General features: G+C 37.2%; 1 protein-coding gene across 1 annotated transcript in view; it reads left to right on the top strand.

Annotated features, from left to right (window-relative positions):
* Nucleotides 1-19,242, top strand: part of RAMP3 (receptor activity modifying protein 3) — a 41,933-nt gene that overhangs the window by 14,016 nt on the left and 8,675 nt on the right. The window contains exons 2-3 of the mRNA XM_027731304.2: nt 4,128-4,157; nt 7,163-7,295. Coding sequence (XP_027587105.1) covers nt 4,128-4,157; nt 7,163-7,295 — 163 coding nt within the window. The remainder of the gene's footprint in view (nt 1-4,127; nt 4,158-7,162; nt 7,296-19,242) is intronic.

Genomic DNA, 19,242 nt, shown 5'->3' on the forward strand with positions numbered 1-19,242 from the left:
GATGATTTTCTTCCATTCTGTCCCTGTCCCACTCCTCTTATGAAGTGTCAAAAGGACAGGCAATAGCTGAGAACAAAAGATGACCTTCTGAGCCATACTTATTGTAGAGAGAGCTATTTAAAGGCTGGCAGGTGGGACTTTAGTTTTTGTACCAATAGCATTATTTTTCCTTTCTGTACTTTTATAGTAGCCTCTAAACAGGGACCTTTCTGGGCTTTCCCATCAAGTTTCAGGATTTCTTAGCCTATTCAGAGTCTGTAGTGTCTGGCCGCATATATTTGACTTGACCCCAACAGAGGACTTTTAGAGAAGGCTTTGAAAGGCAACCATGCAATGCTTGTGTCAGCTCATCTTTTCCTTCTGTATTCAGACAGACTCTACCGAAATGAGGCTCTTGACCTTATATATGCTCAGGAAACAGATAATAAAGAAACCCTACCACAATTGTAACCAGTGTTTTTTTGAGGCAGTAGGATGCCTCTTGACACTATGTGAGAGCATAGGAGAAGTGATTTCCATGGGAATTCCTTGTGCATTAGGGACCCTGAAGTGTCTATGCATTCCTGCCAGAACACCTGTAATGGAATAACTTCAGGTTTACATAAAAGATTGATGAGTTTAACATGATCTTTAATAGCGCCTCTGCAACAGGTAGCTTTATTTAACATTTAAATATCTGGAGAAGCATTACGCTTCTGTAAAATTGACTTGCTCAGTATTTAAAATCAGGTGTATAAATAAAAAAGCTATTGATCAGTATGAGAAAAATGATATCAATAGAGTATTAATCTCTCACCTATTTTTCCAACATATCATAGGTGCATGATGGCAGAGCAGCAGTTGCCTTTTCAAACTGTGGTTTTAGTTGCTTTCATGAACTGTATGTCATGACAGTTCTTGCATAGCTATGTGCTGCTATCATTGAAACTTCAGGTTCTGCAGGCAGACAGCTGTTTGTTTAGTACATAACTTCCAATAGAGATCTGATATCCTGATGTAGTTAAAGATTAGATGATGGTAATTGGCAGGATTGTCTTGAAAAAGAGGTATAGAAGTAGCTTCTTGACATGAGGTTTAACTTCAGGTCATTACATGTTCTTTTTTTTCTTATGAAAATTATAATTGAAAGAAAAGAGGTTTTGAATCAGACTTCTCAAATTTCAAAAAATATACGTAAGATTATACAGCTGTAATTGTTGGTGCAAAACTGTGTACAGGAGTTTTGTCTGGTAAAATGAGAATTATTCTGAGAAAGTATAAGAGCCACTCAAAAATCTTACGATCCTGTCAGTAATAGCAGCATCTTGAAGAAACATTCAGGCAAGGGAAAATTATAACATTTCCCTCTTAAATACTTACACAAGATTTTCAGAATTATTCTTAAAATGTGCTTAGAGAAATGTGCAGTAGGAAGAACACACAGCAATTCATATGCTGCTCCAGATTTATAAAGTGGTTGTACGACAGACATTCAGTGCTACTTTTAAGCCTCTGGGAAAAATACCTGTGAATAATAACAGTATAGGAGAAAAATAAACATTAAGAAATATTTTTCCATTTCACAGAAGTTTATATAGCTGAGAAAATTACAGGGCAGTTACCCTGTCATGTATCTCAATAGTGAATTAACATATTTCTGTGAATCTCATTCTTAACTCCCTTTTTAGTGTCAGAAGAAGGTCTTTTTACAAAAGGAGAGTAAAGAGTAGATAATAGGAGGCTGTAGTGAAGGTCTAGGAACGGATTTTCTATTTTTTTCATATACAAGGTTTTGAAGCAGGTTGTTAATAGAAAACTGGTGGATTTTTTTCTCAGTTTTCTTATTTTCTATTACTCTCTCCTATTTTGATTATCTTTTGTTTTTCTTTCCAAAAGCCCTTCAAACCTATTTTTTCTCATCTTTTATTTGATGATACTTTCCTTCATCTCTTGGTCTGGCTCCAACCTGGTTGGTCTCTTTGCATCTGATTTGACTAATACTAGGGGCGATCATACATGCCACTGTAGTGTATGGAGAAAAAAAAATGTTAAAGGCCATTGCTGTGGTCCCTTATTGACATGATTTAGCCTGCAGGCAGCTTGTACAGTTAAACTGAACCTACTTTTCTTTTCCTAAATGTGGGTTCAGGTAGGAGTGCATGGCAACACCTTCCAATACTGTGACCCATTTTGCTTCCTCTGTGTATCTTCTAATGAGATGTGGTGGCAGTCAGTCTTTCAAGAAGTAAGAGCTGCTGCAAAGGTTATACTTTTTGTGTAAACTATCATGGCATGCTACGGTCTCCTGATTAAATCTTTGTTATGAGTTGAATATCTCAGAACAAAAAAAAATAGAGGCGTGGCACATGATGGTCTGAATTGGTTTTTTACCCTTCTCTGAGGGTATCTGAAGTCTTCTGATTGAGCATGGGTGCAAAACACCCTGTGTGACCTTTGTTATGGTCAAAAAAATGCAAAAAGCACATCTTCCTGTGAGCAGGAGGATTTGTGAGTGCTAACCTGTGAGCCTTTATTCAGTATTACGTTTGTCACAGGTTCCCTTGCTGACACTTGGGGAAGTCTGGTTCTTTCTAGTTGTAAACCCTGTTTTAGTTGCCTTGCTGTGGTCTCGTGAAGATTACTGCAGCAATAATTATGAAAAATCTAGAGCACAGTGATAGGAATTGATACAATAAGAATTGGAGGTGCAGTCTGTGCTCTTTAAAGGGAGTAACTGGGGTAACTGTATACGCCTAGACTGTTTCCTGAGAATGGATGGGCTAGGCTTCATCACAGAGTGTGTGCTTTTAATTTGATCTTCAGTCTTCTGTGGTTAAGGCACATTTTCAAGGGAGGATTCAAGAAAAACCTACCCAGAGAATCAAGTATATTTATAAGAGCTAATAGCATGGGAAAAAATAGTACTCTATTTGTGAAGGAGATACTGCTGTCAGAGTGTATAATGGAGTTTCATCTCTACGTGTTTGGATGCAATGCAGTTTTCCGATGTGTGGATTCCTGCTCTTCACAGTAATTTCTGGCTCATTAGTAACTAAAACAGAGATTAATGCTTCTCTGGATTAAAAATATGCTCCTTAGAAGGATCTAAATTCTTCTTCCATGCATGTACCCAATAATTTGCAGTTAACACAGCTGATAGCCTGGCACATCCCAGTGGGGTCCCTCACGGTCTAGGTCAGTGTGATTGGTACTGATATTCTACTACATATATCCTGCTTCATTTTACTGGAGTGACATGTGTTGTATAAACAAGGAGCAGGAGGCACCCATCTATGTGAAATCAGTCATTTAATTTCTGATGCAAGGCTAACACTATAAAATTTGTCAGCAATTTTTTTTTTCAGTGAGACATCAAAAAGAATTGAAGCCACATCCCTCTTAGCTATATTTACAAAATCCTAAGTGTGGCTGGAGCTGTGCAAACACAGTTGGCTTCTGTTGATTTAATCCATCTGGATATACTGCAAATAGCTGATCAGAAGCCTTCTCCTATTGGCATAGTCTGTGTTTCCATTTGGATGCTCTTCTGACATACCTATGCTAGTGTGACATCTGCATGAGAAGCTTAGAGGTTTTGAATGTAATGTTTGTCAAAATGTGTGACTTCACTGTGCAAAAGGTGGAGACTGTGAAACAGAGCATTACATTTCTAAATGAAGAGAGCACACATTTATTATTGTTTGCTTAATTTTAATAGCAAAAGGATTTTTTTTTCCCTCTACACGTTAGAATGTGTTTACCTATGTTTTGAGCAAGTGTGTTACCTTCTCCAACTTTTTCACCCTCAAGAAGCTTAAAGTACAATTTCCCTATCCCTAATTGTTAATGTTGGAAACTACAGGAAGGAGTGGTGTGGACAGACCCATCACAAGTCTGAGTGACTCAGCCATTTAAAGAATAGATTAAAAAGAATTTAAAAACATAATGTTCTCTAAATGTTCATTATTCTGTTCAGACACACTCTTTAATACAACTGAAACTAATGTTTGAATGAGCATTTTGAATATTACTTTGAAATCTAAATTATGCTCAAGTTTGCTTGTATCTGCATGAATTCTTTTATATAATAGTATGGAGGTATCTAATTAATCTCTCTTTTTTTTTTCTTTTTTTTTTTCCCTCCTTAGTTAATGGTCTAATGACGCTTGGATTCGCAGGTGAGCTTTACTTCAAAAATTCAACTTCTGTTTCTGTTTTGTTATCGGCCACCACTGGAGAAGTGCTTCCATCCTATCTCATCTCAATTAGTCAACTGTCATGCATTTTTTGCAACTGGTCTTACCCATTTGCTATATGAAGAGAGAGTGTTGTAGTGTTTTGTGAAGGTCATTCTCAATAGTGATGGTTAAACTGTAGAATTATTCATGATTTTGAACCCCATTGGTCAGGGATTTAGACAGAAACTCTTATGACATCAGATTGCTGTCAAATGACTCAGAGTTTTTTTTCTATAACCTTGCAAAATACTGAAGATTTATTAAAGAGAGACAACCTAAAATACCAAGGCCATGGCAAAACCATTTAAACACCCTGCTGGGAAGGGATCGGAGCAAATTGTCAGCACACATGACGTAGAGGAGGAGAAACTCGTATTCTGTTGGATTTATAGGGTTATAAATCAAATGATTTAGAATACTCTGGCTGTTTAGAATACTCTACCAGAAAAGGCAGCTTTGCTTAACTTTTGTCGAAGCGTCAGTGCAGGATTTAAGTTGCCAGCTGTGCAATTTTTGTATCTGGTTTTGAATTTTGCACTGCTTTAGTGCTCATCTGCAGATCTAACTGTGGAAAGTATAACTTGTAACTGGTGCAGCTGCCAGATGAATTGATGGGAATGCTTAAATAGGCAGGATCCATGCTATCATGTTAACTTCCTAAGGACAAAATTATGCAGCGTGTTTGGTAGTTTTTACGATTTCTATCACTGGTGATTAATTATAGTTCTGACTTTTGCTGGCATGGGTGAAAGAAAACTTCATGTTAGCTTTAAAGAGCACTGACAATCAGACATGATGAGGGAGGTAAGATTAGGTCTAGTGAGTTAGCCGTACACCTGGAGAGATTTGTGTAGACTAAGGGTCTCAGGTGCAGCACAGGCTGTCCTGTTGTGGGCCTGCTGCTCTTGGAAAGTATGTGAAAGCATCACAGAGGCAGTGACTGCTCCAGAGTTACCTGTGATAGCTGGACTTAAATTGCACGGTGCTCCTGCCCAGACTGAAAAGGAGCAGTCTCCTTCATGGGTGAAACGATGTGCACTCAAGCCTGTTTTACAATCACGTGCACCATTTTGAATGAAGATGTTCAAAGTTTCTGATTGATGGCTGGGTTATGATGTGAAACCTGAAACATCATCTTGCCTTGGATTTATTTTTTTTTCTAAATAGAAAGGAATGGTGCCATGAGGACTGCTCCTTCCTTCTCATCAAGCAAAAGTCTTGCACGGTTTTGATCACAGTTCATCTGGCAGCGTGTTTGGCTGTTACCACACAAAATTAGAACCACTAGCTCTTTTCAGCAATTATGGGATCCTGCTTTCAAAGTAACTAATACAAGGAAAAGAAATACTTTGTCTCCCTGGTGTAAATAGGTTCTCAGTGAAAACATAGGTTCAGAAGAAAAAGGTGCAAGACCTGATTCCACTTAGACTTCTTTTTTTGTAGGATTAAGTGATCTGTTCTCCTTGGCTTTATTCTTGAAAAAAAGCCATTCCTCTGGAGTTCTCAGGAGGATTGCCGTATATACAGGTTTTGTTAGGGTTGCAGTTTTGTTCAGGTAAATCCATTTCTCAGATTTATGCTGGTGTGAAAAGAAGAAATTACACTGGGTTTTTTCATGACTAATTTAATTTAGACATTTGTATTAAATATGTTTATATATATATTTAGTTAATTTTTAATGTTCTACAAAATATATGCGTTTTTTATACAGAACAGTCAAAGTATTAGCATCTATAAAAGTAAAGCAAGACATACTTAATGATTTAATCAAAACAAAATGTTTCAGCCTTATCAAAATCAAATACATTAATCTGAATAATTTTTTTTCGGAATTTCAATTTTATAAGAAATATAAAAATACTGTTTTTGTATTCCAATGCAGTCATGTGCTGGGTGAGAAAAACCTTTGACCTTGACTCTAAATGTTGTGGAGTTGCCATTACTGGTTGAAAAAGTTACAGGCTTGCTCAAGTCAACGTTGACTCTTTCTTTGCAAGTAGCTGTATGCTGTAATTTCAACTGATAATTGTTGGTAATTCATAGAGTCACAGAATCTATTATCATTGAGTCCAGCCATTAACTTAACACTGCCAAATTCACCACTAAAGCATGTCCCTTAGTGCTGCATCTACACGTCTTTGAAATACTTCCAGGGATTGTGACTCAACCACCTCCCTGGGTAGCCTGTTCCTGTCCTTTTGGTGAAGAAATTTTTCCTAATATCCAGTCTAAACTTCACGTGACACAACTTGGTGCTCTTTCCTCTTTTCTGCCACTTGTTACGTGAGAGAAGAGATCAATGCCCACTTGTCTACAGTCTCATTTCAGGTAGTTGTAAAAGAGTGATGAGGTCTCTCCTGAGCCTCCTTTTCTCCGGGCTAAACAAGCCCAGCTCCCTCAGCCGCTCATCATAAGACTTGATCTCTAGACAATTCTTTTAGTGATACACTAAAGAAAAAGTTGCAATTGTGAAAATTCAAGCCCTTTAGCTGGTAAGATACACAAAAGTTTCTGATGTTACAGTAATTTCACAGTAATATAGTTAGTTGAATGGGATGCATTTGCGAAAGCTTGAGAAGTGCTTTCTATACTGAAGTGTGTGATCAGGAGATCCAGTTACTTTTTAAGTGAAAATGCAAATGGGCAGTAGTAAATTAGTATGAGTAGAAGCTAAGTAAGATTAGAAAAGTGACTAGATAGGTTCCTCTATGCTAGGTCTAAAAAGCAATACTATATGTGGTAACCTTTCGTATTTTATACTAAGTCATATTTTCAGTAAGTTTATGTAAAGATATGCTTTTTTTGTTTTCTAAAATTGCTCAGAATATTGAATACTAAGTTTATGACAATGTAAGTGGCAAGCAGAACTGTGTGAGGAGTTTGAGTGAAGTGTTCCTGCTTCTATTTCAGTGTTTTTGGTTTAAGGTGCTTCTGGTTTTACCTAGGTGCACGTCAATGGACTGATCTCTGCAATGAATCTCTCATGTTAGAGAAGTTACCTGCCTGTGGAAAATCCTTTGAAGAGATGATGAAGAAAGTGGACTCTAAAAAGTGGTGCAACCTGACAGAATTTATCATGTAAGAGTTAGTTTTGGTTTCAATAGTTCTCACCTTATAATGGTGTTTTTCCTTTAAAAAAAGAATAACTTCAAATACCAGAACACTGTAATACCAACATCCTAATATATCATAATATGTGTAAAATGTTTGTGTTCCAGATAGATTGAAAACCTCCAGTATTTGGTTGCCAGTTGCAGAGGGCTGAGCTGCAGCTCTTAAGTCCCTGCGCTGTGGCCTCATGCATGCAGAGACACCCAGCTCTTAACTCCGAGAGTGCACAAAATAGACCACTTTATTGGAAACTAACCAATGGAATAATCAATACTATCTCCTATTGTTTTTACCTCAAACAGTTGTGTTTACATTTAATCTATATTTCTGTGCATTTTAGGCAATTGTTACCCAAGTAAATTTTTTTTTCTGTGAAACCACTAAAGCAATAATGCTTTTAGAATCATGCTGTTCTGTTTTCTCTGGCAACAATACAGTTCCTTCCTCTGATTTCCTTTTTTTCAGTAAGACGACATTGTTTCAGAAATCCACCTTGTATGAAATTGCCCTATTCAAATGTAAAGTGATTTGTCTTATTGAACTTGCTGTGGTTTGTTTCCTTACCTGACAGATAGCATGGAGAGAGTGAGCATTACCTAGTCTGTTTGGATGTTTAAAATACTCCAAGACTGACAGTAGTAACGGTGGCATTATTATTTTCTATCTCTATTCCTGTTATCTGTTATCTCTATTCCTGTAGTTGGCTGGAGGTATTTAAATATCTCTCTATAAAGCTGCACACTTCAAACTCTGCTCTGGAGGAAACTCAGAGGGTTTGTGTAATTGGTGGCATTTTTGGCTTTGTAGAGCATCTGCTTCTTAAGACCATGTTTGCTTATGCATAATGCTTGGTTTTTGGAAGCACTGAGTACTCTCTACACCAGCTGAAATCAGGGGAAATTGCAGGTGTTCAGCACTTCAGAAAATGAGACTCAAGTGAACTAGAGCTGCTGTGGTACAAGCCAGCCTGAAGCAGAGCATCTTCCTGGATGTGAAACTGTGCTAGTGGTGTTTTTGGAGGCTGCTCTGAGGTAGCTACAAGCCATCTGTCGCCACACCTTTTACATTTAACCCTAGGTATATTCTTGTCTTGTATGATCATTGGTCTTGTCTCCTATTTAGTATCACATCGTGTGATGCAAGATTTTAATTAGCTGATGACCAACAGACATGATAGATAATGAAATGTTGAACTGCAGTGCTATGTTGCAGCAGTTCCCCAGGACTCTCTTATCACTGACACCTGTGTTGAAATGGTCCCATCTGCCGATAATGTTTCATAATCTGACAGCATATTAACAACTTAGATGCTATTCCTTCTTAGCACATTTATTTGCACATTTATTTACAACCTTGAAATCTTTTAAAGGGTACATTTTTAAAACTCACGGCACTGGAGTAAAAGATGCAGTCATGCAGCTCTCTCCAGCTGAGGGGAAGGGCAGGAGGAGGCAAATCAGCTTGCAAAAATTGCATTCAGATCTGGCAGAGAAATATACATATACAAAGAAAAAGAAATCCTTGCAGTGCTGGTACTGATAAATTTCTTTAATAAATAACTGTATGTTATGGAGCAATAATTTCAATTTTGCAACTCACCTAGGTACAAGATGTTTTATTTATTTTGATGGAAGCACTGTAATTTTGCTCCATTTTATGTTCTTTACAGTTGTATTATAGTCAAAGAATGAGTTCTTTGCTGATATCTTGTTCATATTGATGTGTCCTTAACTAATGGGACTGCTTGCGGCAGAGAAAAGTACCTGTAGGAGTCAAAATATTAGATTGTGCCTTTGTTAATGCAGGTAAATAAACAGACAGCTTTTTTCAAGACTTGTGCTAAAATTTCTTCAATAATTTAATGATTTTGGTGCAAGAATTTTTCAAGGTTTGGAGGTGACTGAAGTTTGAGTTCTCCTGACTTTCAGCTAAAATTAAGAATCCACCTAGTTTTTATTCTTTCCAATTCCACTTGCCCTTTGGTGTTGTTTTTATTCCTTGTACAAGAAAATTCCTGCCTTCCTATGGAAATGGTTTTTCTGAAGTTGGTCAGTCTGAGGCTTTGCACATTTTTCCTCAAAAGCAACACCAGAAGAATTCAAGCCTCTTGGAGAAGAAAAACCTTTTACATTTTTACTTGGTACTCATTTTTTGAAAACTTTCTTTCTATCTCCTATATTTCAAGTTCTACTTTAGAAGAGAGTAGCAGGAAGAATTTGTTTAGAAGTTTATCTTCTGAATCAAGGATTAATCAGGCATCATAAGTCTGATTACGATTTATAATAAGAGTTCATTGCACTGAAGAAACAGCAGATGTGCATCTACCTTTACGAATTTTACTCTTCTGAGAATAAACATTGTTATTTGATGTCATGTTTATATAAGAAGCATATAGAATCATAGAATGGCCTGGGTTGGAAGGGACCATAAAGATCATCTAGTTCCAATCTCCCCACCCTGGGCAGAGACATATGTAGGCTAATTTATTCCAGATCATTGGAGGAGCCCTGACAGATGAGACAGAAACAATTCTGTCTATGGAGTAATCTGCCAAATTAATGAAAAACTGGTTTATCTAACCATGGGCACTTAAAAGTCACATCTTGAAACCTGGTAGTATTAGTTTACACTGATTTTACATATAGCCTCCAGCAGTAACAATTAATCAACCTGGATCAAATAGAGGGTTAAAACTGTGGGGTTTGTATAAAAACCCCTGTTTCTTCATACAGTTATTTCTGCATGGCACTTTTCATTTAGAAAGATTTTTCAAAATCTTTGTATCTTATATCAAAATGTAACAGTTAATGGAAATCTGCTTCTTTTCTAAATTCTTTGTTTCACGGAGGAGTTTTAGCTCTTCAGTGTAAATGGCTGTCCTCGATTATGAGACTGTAAATAGCAATTATCTGCAGTGCTTCACTGTTTGGCCAAACATTTGTGAGAGATATTACAGTGACTTCAATTTGTCATAACTTAATTATACTGTAAGATTTTCTGACAGCTCTGACATTCATAAAAAACTTGTGTTCTTTAAAAAGCAGCATCTTGACTGATTTTAAACAGATGAGGCTCCTATGTGGCAGCTGGTACTGCAGACCAATATGAGTTTTAGCATCCACAGCTGATATTGATCTTGCTGGGAAAGTATAATGACCGCATATAAACAGTAAAGTCTGAGGTAAAGCTTTACAGAAGCACTGTCAAAAGAAAGCTTTCCTATTGTTTTTGCATTTTTCTATGAGGATTCACAGAGAAGTTAGGATACAAGTACTCTAGGTCAGATGGTCCAAAGGTACTTGAAAGCTTAAATATGATGAGGGATCAAAGTAGGATTTTAAAATATTTTAAGTAATTTAGATGTGATGTATTTCAGTGGTTCTTGCTTGGACATCGGAACATGAAGACCAACCACAAACACCTTACAAGAAAGGTAAAACACAGCTGGAGATATTCATTGACAGAGAAGAGGGGTTTGCCTAGTCACAGTTTTGGTGATGCCTTTGAGTTATTCATAGGGAGCTCTGAAGATGAAAATACAACTCAGTTTAACAGACAGGAAATTATGGTACATGGCAAGTGAACTGAAGTGTGCGTGAAAGCTATATGGGGAATTAACAAAAGAAAATATACTTCTCATATTCCAGAAGATTGGAAATTACAGAAAGGTTTTATTTTTAATGTTTAATATTTCTGATATTTTTATATCTATTTATAATAACATGCATGTTATAAGTTCTGCATTACATATAATAACAGAAGTATTATATTTCTGTATTACCATCTTAATATTTAGCAACTGCATCTGAATATATAAAATCTGCTACCGTCCACAAACCAAAGTCCATTATTAACCGTCAGATTTTTTTCACTGTGCTATGTTAAATCCTGGTGTGGTTACAATGGAACTACAGTTGAGAGGCCAGGTATGACTAATTACTGAAGCAAGTGGCCAGATGAAGATGGGAGCACCCAGAGCTGTCTTCCATGAACCTGAAAAAATGCTGCTTATTGTAATGGCTTAGATTACTTTCTGTTCTTAGCTCATGAAAGGGTTTTCAAAATACTTCTAACTGGATCCTGGAAACAATTTAGCTAGAACAAGCAGTTTCTAAACAAAATTCTGTGTGTATCTTAGGCCTAACCCCTGTGGAAATGTAGGATCACGATGTGCTAATACTGATTATCAGTGGCTTGTTAAGCTTTTGACCTGCTCCCAGGCACCAGTTTTCTCTCTTCTGCATCCCTATTTTCCGAATCTTTCTGAGTGTAGTTACTAGCATTTCAGTAATTTTGAGGCCAGAAAGATGGCCATCTGGTCTGCACTGTTGAATAATACAGGCCTTGCAGTCTGCCCAGTAGTCACTATTTAAAACCCTGTAAGAATAAATGTATATTATGGGAATGCATAAACTCTTTATTTAAAAGATTAGTATTGATTTATTACATCTCTATATATAGATTGTTCCAAAGGGTTTGCTGTTCACAGCCAGAGGAAGATGTGTCTTATTTCTCATCAGTTTGACTCCAGTTCCCAGCGTTTACACCTTATTACATATTTCACAGATACAGTAAAATCCCTTCTTTTGTCAGAAATCCATTTTTCACAACTAAATACAAACAAGCCACTTTTAGGTCACCTTTCAATCACTTTTCTTTTATTAAATTAATATCAAAGTTTTACAGTCTGTCATAAAAATGCAGATATTTCAGACTTCTTGAACTCTTGCAAGTTTTCACAAGTTTTCTTTTGGAATTTCAGTAGATTCAGGTCTAGAATTGAATATTTTGCCTAGCAGTAGTTTGTATAGTGTTATGTACTTACTCCCTATTTTTTCATCTAGTCCTGCTGTGTATTCAGCACTTTTCTTCTGCCAAAATATTTAGATATTGCATTAATCCTCCTAGCTACCTAATAATTCTAGGAGGACATGGTTTACAAGCTGTAAATGATTTAGTCCTTCTCAGAGTGACTTACAGGTGTGACATACATTATTTCTGGATCTATCATCTTACATTCACTAGTGTTAAAATGCATTTTGCTTACATAAATCTGTATTTTTAAGTCATCCAAATCAGTCTTTGTAACTGCACCTACATTTTCTACTCCTTCACCATTTAACATGTTATTTGCATACTTAAACAAAAAGTATATGTTTGCCTTACTAGGTTGATTAAGATATTGGGCCAAAACTTTTGCAGCTGCACTCCATTAATGACAATTACTTTTTTATAGTTAGTTTTCAGGTTCCATATATTTTTAATTCAAAAGCTACCTTTGATTTTTAGTGTTTTGGGGGATTTTCCCCATGTTTTAAACAAAGTTTGGTAAAACCTTCAGTGATAAAAAGTTATTATAAGGAAGTATGTGGTATCTGCTCACAAAATTTCCAAAAGATTGAAAAATCTGTAAGACTGTATTTTAGACTCCGTATATGTATTTCTAGTTGATTGACTGCTCTGAGAGCAAACACTACATAGGTAAGAAATACAGATCTTTATGGTATGTCAATGCAAAAAGCTTTAGTAAAAATGTATAACAAAAAAGAGATATACACTTTCATTAGGAAGTTTTACTTAGTTAATCTAACAAGACTTGATAATTTATATTTTAATATTCACTATTGGGTATTCTTTTGTTACATTCCCTAGAGACAGAGTTATACTAGTTTTTTTTCACACAGTCGTCCAGTAATTCCATACAAAGATGTCACTTAAAGAAAGTGTGTCTAACTACACTGTAGCACATGCCAGTCAGCATTCCTGATTTTATTGCATGTATATATGTATGTATATATATGTATATATGTAGAATTAAAGTATTTTCAGTGGTAGCAATAGGGCTAAAGGCATTGCTCTCTGATAGTCACATACTTTTTTTGGTTGACATACTGCCAAACACCTCTTCTGTTTAGAAGCATGTGGACCTTGTTATCACTGATTTAGGCTTCCAGCTTTTCTGCAATAAAAATTATTAGGCTCTAAGAATACAGAGGAATAATTAAAGGGTCACTACTGGAATAGCAAAGATGACAATAACAGATATTTGGTCATAGACTTCCTCCTTTCTTCAACTGAAACGTTAAGAGTTGATGCTTGATTTACCTGTCTGTCAGAAGGAACCTGTTTTGGCCAGATGCACATTGGGCATCTGGGACCCTGGGCAGCAGACACCAATAATGAACATGAACCTATTGCCATGCCTCAGGAAAGCGTATCAAAAGGAAATCAAAATGAGGGCAGGATGCTGCATCATTCATTACAGAGAAAGAAATAGTAAGGACAGTATCTTTCTGTCTCTGCTTAGAGTTGATTAGTCTCTCTCTGATGTTATTATGGATAGTGGTGGCAAAGGAGGCCAGAAAGTGATCTTCCTTTCACTTTCCTTTCAGAGAAATGGATACCTACATATTTTATACTTGTCTGTTGTTGCACACTTAACTCAGTTATAACGCTATGCATCTTGTCACTCCAACAGTCCTCTCTTAAACTGAGTCTCCACATAGGAATGCCAGCTTGGAGTTGTCTAAGTGTATTGCCAAACTAATTTCTCACAGATCCAAAGCAAACTGTGGAGTGCTTTTCTTTATCTGAATTAATAAATGAAGTAACAGTTGTTAACTTAATATCCATATGATAGTGCTTTTATGTAATTTTCAGTCTTTCTAGTCCTCTAGACACTTCCTGAGGGGACACATCAGCCTCAGTAACTGTTTGCTATTGGACTGAAATGTAGGGTTTGATTGTTCTTGTTGATCTACATAAGTGTCGTCTATTAGACTGGAGGCATTATGTTATTTCAAGCCAACACTGTTGTTGCAGCAGTCAGCTCAAGTGTGTAAGGTTGCATATCTGCTAACCCTGAGTGCTCACAGTCAGTAATTCTGTGTTTTCTGGCCAAGGAGTAGCTGTGGATTTAGAGTCCAAGGGTTAAATAGCAATTTGTGTTTTGGAAGAGAGTTCTAGTAAAGTAGTGCATGTAACACATGTTAGATCTGGCTTTTCTGTTTCAGAAAGAGAATTGGTTGTAACAAACTTTTTCCTACTATCCCTACATTTCTTTTTACTTCATCAAACCTGTTTTCCGAGATCTAAGAGTCCTTATTTTGTCGTGAGACAGTGGCTGTGTGGCACAGCTTTATGGCACATGTAAGATGTTAAAATTTGTATTTTCCCAAAGTTTTAAATATCAGTTCTTAGCAGAATAGGGAAGGGCAAAATTTTTCTTTAATTATATATCTGAAGCAGATTCATTGAAAGTATCTGTGTGCCTGATAGAATTCCCTGCTTTGCTGTGATCATGGTCCAAGGTCTGTGCTAACACTGAACAATTATTTTTTTTTTCTGTACAGCTCTGCGTAGTTTCCCCACAAAGCTTTACATGAAAGATGAATTCTATAGAGACAATAGTTTTCAATCCCGTTGAAGATGACAAAGGAGTCCGCCCATGTTCTGTACAGATGTCAAAGATTTGAAAAAGGAATTAAGGAAAAAAATCTGTATGACTAAAGCCAAATTTCATGTAATGCTCTGGAAAAGTAATCCTAAAGCTGTTGCTCAATTTTAAAGTCAATGGGAATTTTGCCTGTTACAATTTGGCCCAATGAAACTAATCATAAAAGTGCCTAGTTCTCAAAGAAACTTAGTAAAATATGAAAGAAAGCCAGATGACATTAAGATAGATGGGAAAGCAAACTCTGGAAGAATCATATGCAGTCTAAGATGAAATTATATGCCCCCACTTCTTAAAGCTTGGAGCTAGTAACCTCTGCTGGCTGAGTGTGTATGTAAGAACCCTCCAAACTGTCATTTTCTTGGGCAGTTATCTTAAGTTTTTTCATCTTCCCCATTGACTGCTGCAGGAAGCCTGATCTAGATGCTGATTGCATCCAGCTGCTAATGTCAAAACTTCTACAGAAGAAGAATGTACTGGGAAAACCACAGAATCACAGGATGATTTGGGTTGGAAGGGACCTTAAAGATCATTTGTTTCCAAGCCGTAGGCAGGGACACCTTCCACTAGACCAGGTTGCTCAAAGCCTCATCCCACCTGGTCTTGAACACTTCCAGGTATGGGGCATCCACAGCTTCTCTGGGCAACCTATTCCAGATAGTAAAGAATTTATTCCTTATATCTGATCTAAACCTACCCTCTTTCAGTTTCAAGCCATACCCTGTTGTCCTTTCACTAGGTGCCCTTGTAAATGATCCCTCTCCAGCCCTCTTGTAGGTGCCCTTTAGGTACTGGAAGGCTGCTATAAGGTCTTCCCAAAGCCTTCTCCTCTCTAGGTTGAACAACTCGCCACTGGTCTCCACTTGAGCATTGAACCACTGACTTCACCTCTTTGAGGGTGACCATCCAGCCAATTATCCACCGAGTGGTCCATCTGTCAAAACAATGTCTCTCCAGTTTAAAGATAAAGCTGTTGTGTGGGTCAGTGTCAAATGCTTTGCACAAGTGCAGGTACATGATGTCAGTTCTTCTCTTATCCACCAATGCTGTAACCTCTTTGTAGAGAAGGCCACCAAATTTTCCAGCTACAATTTGCCCTTAGTGAAGCCATGTTGGCTGTCACCAATCACCTTCTTTTTTCCATGTGACTTAGCATAGTTTCCAGGAGGATTAGGTCTATGATCTTGCTGGACACCAGCGTGAGACTGACTGGCCTGTAGTTCCTTGGGTCTTTGTTATTTCCTTTCTTAAAAATGGGGGCTATATTTCCTCTTTTTCAGACAGTGGGAACTTCACTAAACTGCTGTGGCTTCTCCAATGTGACATATAGTGGCCAGGCCGCTTCCTCTGCCAGTTCTTTCAGGACCTGTGGATGCATCTCATCAGGTCCTGTGGACCTTCAGGTGCCTTAAATGGTTTTGAACCTGATCTTCTCCTACTATGGGTACTTCTTTGTTCTCCAAGTCCCTTTGCCTTCTGTGAGTTGAGCAGTGTGACTGGGGAATTTGCCAGTGAAGACCAAGTAAAAAAAATAATTGAGTACCTCAGCCTTCTCATTTCCCAGGTAATCACCTCTTCTGTTTCCTTCCAGATAGGGTCCAGATATTCCCTAGTATTAAATCTCAGTAAAAATCACTGGAAATCTCAGACAAACCACTGGGCCTGTTTTGCAGCTAAGGTGAGACTCTGATTCGTGTGAGCTAATATGTTCCCACAGTAATGGTCTCATAATTAGAAAGCAGACACCTTTGATTCATTCTTTTCAGCGTTATCAGAAAAGTATCAATTTTGGATTTTTGTGTGTGATTTTCTCCCATGAAAGACAACCTGGGGCTGCCTGAAACTGACCTTTGAGTGACCACCGCATGTGATCTTAGGTCCAGAAGAATACTGATTAAAGGACGTCCCACTCTTCCTCAGTTGTGTCATGTCAGGAGGGACATGTCTGTATTTGTGTTAGGGTTTGTATCCCTGTAGACAGACTAGTACATTGGTTATGCTTTACCTTGGGCCAAGTCAGGATAAAAATGCTGCAAATCACAAATACGCTTGCATGACAGAAGGTCGTTGTATTGTTGCCTGATCTACTGCTTATTTTCTGCAGTGTTTTTGCCTAAGTTCTGTATGTGTCCGAAGAGTAATTCTTTTTTTTCCCCTGAAGATTTGCTGAGAAGGGGAACCAAAATTCCTTGTTTAGCTTGCTGTAAGCCCTTGCAGTTTTGTCAGTTCAGATTTTGTAGAAGAAAGTATTCTTTGTCAGCTTGGTGTCTCTGTGAAGGAAGGTTGAACAAACCCGCACTTTGTGTGGCCTCATGTCATTGTAGCTTATTTACCATTAAGTGTTGTGGGATGTAGAAAAAGGACTGGTGTGGTAGATGCTAGCATTTGGTCTTCTTTGGTAGGATCGTCTTTCTTTGAGCTTCTTATAGATACAGTTGTTGCATTTTTTTAAGCTCGCAGCAAAATGCAGATAATACTGATATTTAATCCTTTCTAACTACCTTTCTTTCACCTTTCTACATATAAAAACATACAGTAATTTTGTATTAAAAAGCCTTCTAAAATCTCCTAGTGGTAATGGCAGCAGTGGCAAAATCAGGCTGGTTACCCCCAAGAACCTATTATTTTCCTTCTGTGACTCATGCTTTTCTTTTCAAAAGCAAAGTAAAGCATCTTATAAATCAGTTAAGTGTGAACAAGTAAAACAATGGAAAAGAATGATGTATTTGAGCGGTTGTGTTGCCATCATTCTGGTAGCTGACAATAGCAATTTTTCATTGCAGAAATGGTAATGTGTGCCATCTATTATTTGAAAAATTGGGAATGAAAGAACACTAAAGTTCATAAAGTCTCACCAAATTGCCTGGTACAGAGCTATGCTGAGAATGTGTACATTCACGTGCTGTTTGGGATCGGCTGTTCTAGACACAAGTTGCTGTGAAGTTAATGCAAAGTCACAGCTTGCCCTTGAATGGGGCTATAGTAGAATATCTTTAAGAGGAACTGTATTTCGGGTCAATCTCCATTACTTTCATATGAATATATGAGCTTTGGTTTACATTATGTAGATAAGAATATGTCCTGATGCATATGAATAAAGTGGTTACTTTGAATTCAGACACCAGGGTTCAACACGAGGCAAGAATACTTCATTCCCCTATAACTGCTTTCCTCTTGATAGATGAAGAGGCTGAAATATGGTTTCTTAGTGCAGTTACAATCTTTGCCTTTACTACTAGGAGAGGCAAATTTTATACAATCCATGGCTGTGAAAATAAAATGTATATTTGATAACTCCAGGTGAGGCACTGAATAAGCTTATGGCTTTGGATACTCATTTCTAATATTTTTTCTCTCTGTAGTGCAGTTATAGCAATGCATTCCTAAGTCTGTGTCTGCTGTGGCCAGGTTACATGATGCAGAAGAGTGGTGAAAAAACATTCCTAGATGTTGAATTTTTAATGAATCATTCTGACTTCTGAATTTTAATGCTGTATTAAGAACACTGCCATTTATGAATTCTGTGCCGACCTGCAGACCACTTTGCTTACAAATGCAAAGTAATCACTTTGTTCTGCAGCATATTGTAGACATAGCTATGCTACAAACTAGCAAAGCCTTATCAACTTTTCAGCTGATGAGATTTCTTGGGTTTTCATTTTAGACACCGAAAAATCTTGCTTTTTTCAAATTAAACCTTGCTTTGAAGAACTCTCTTGAAACCAGTATATGGGTTTAATGCAGAGGATAAGGAGAAAACTGACAATCTTTGGGGAGGCTGCTGAATTAAATACACAAACTACCAAGAGCTCAGATTTGGTGAACTAAAGCTATGCATTTGTTATTTATATACCACAATGTGTGTTGTAATTGCAGTCTACAAAAGCCACAGTTCAGGAATACCAGCACTGAGGAATGGGGAGAAGAGAAAATGATTGGCGTTTGTTCTTCATCAAAGATAATTGTTTCTTTCTTGTTAAACAACAGGAGATATTGGGTCTTCCATTGAAAAAACAATGATGACCATATCATTCCAGAATAGTGTGCTTTTTCAGCCCATTCTCCATCTCTTCAAGGTTTTTAAGAACTCAAACTTTTCTGTTCTTAAGTTTACAAAGTATTTTGCAAATCTTTATGAAGTTTTGTCAGTGTGAAAAAAGAGGAGGATCTTCTGAGCCTGCTGCTATGTAGGAAAAAACTACCTTTTCATTACCAATAGCTGAAAACTTTTTAGTTTTTAATATCAGATTTCAGTTGTTCAAGTGCTTTTTTCAGCAAGTTTTATCATGTTATATTTATTTCTCATGAGTCTTTGTTTCAAAAAGAGAGTGAAATCTGGCATTTGCCAAGAGGTCACTGATGTAAACATCAGTATTTTCTTCTTGAAGTTCTAAAAGAGTTTTCAACATTGGTGAAGTTAAGGCCCCCAAAAGACACCAGTTACAATATTTTAGCAAGGGT

This window comes from Pipra filicauda, unplaced genomic scaffold (assembly GCF_003945595.2).
Source record: "Pipra filicauda isolate LSUMZ 115617 unplaced genomic scaffold, ASM394559v2 scaffold356_size1356884_pilon, whole genome shotgun sequence".
NCBI lineage: Eukaryota > Metazoa > Chordata > Aves > Passeriformes > Pipridae > Pipra > Pipra filicauda.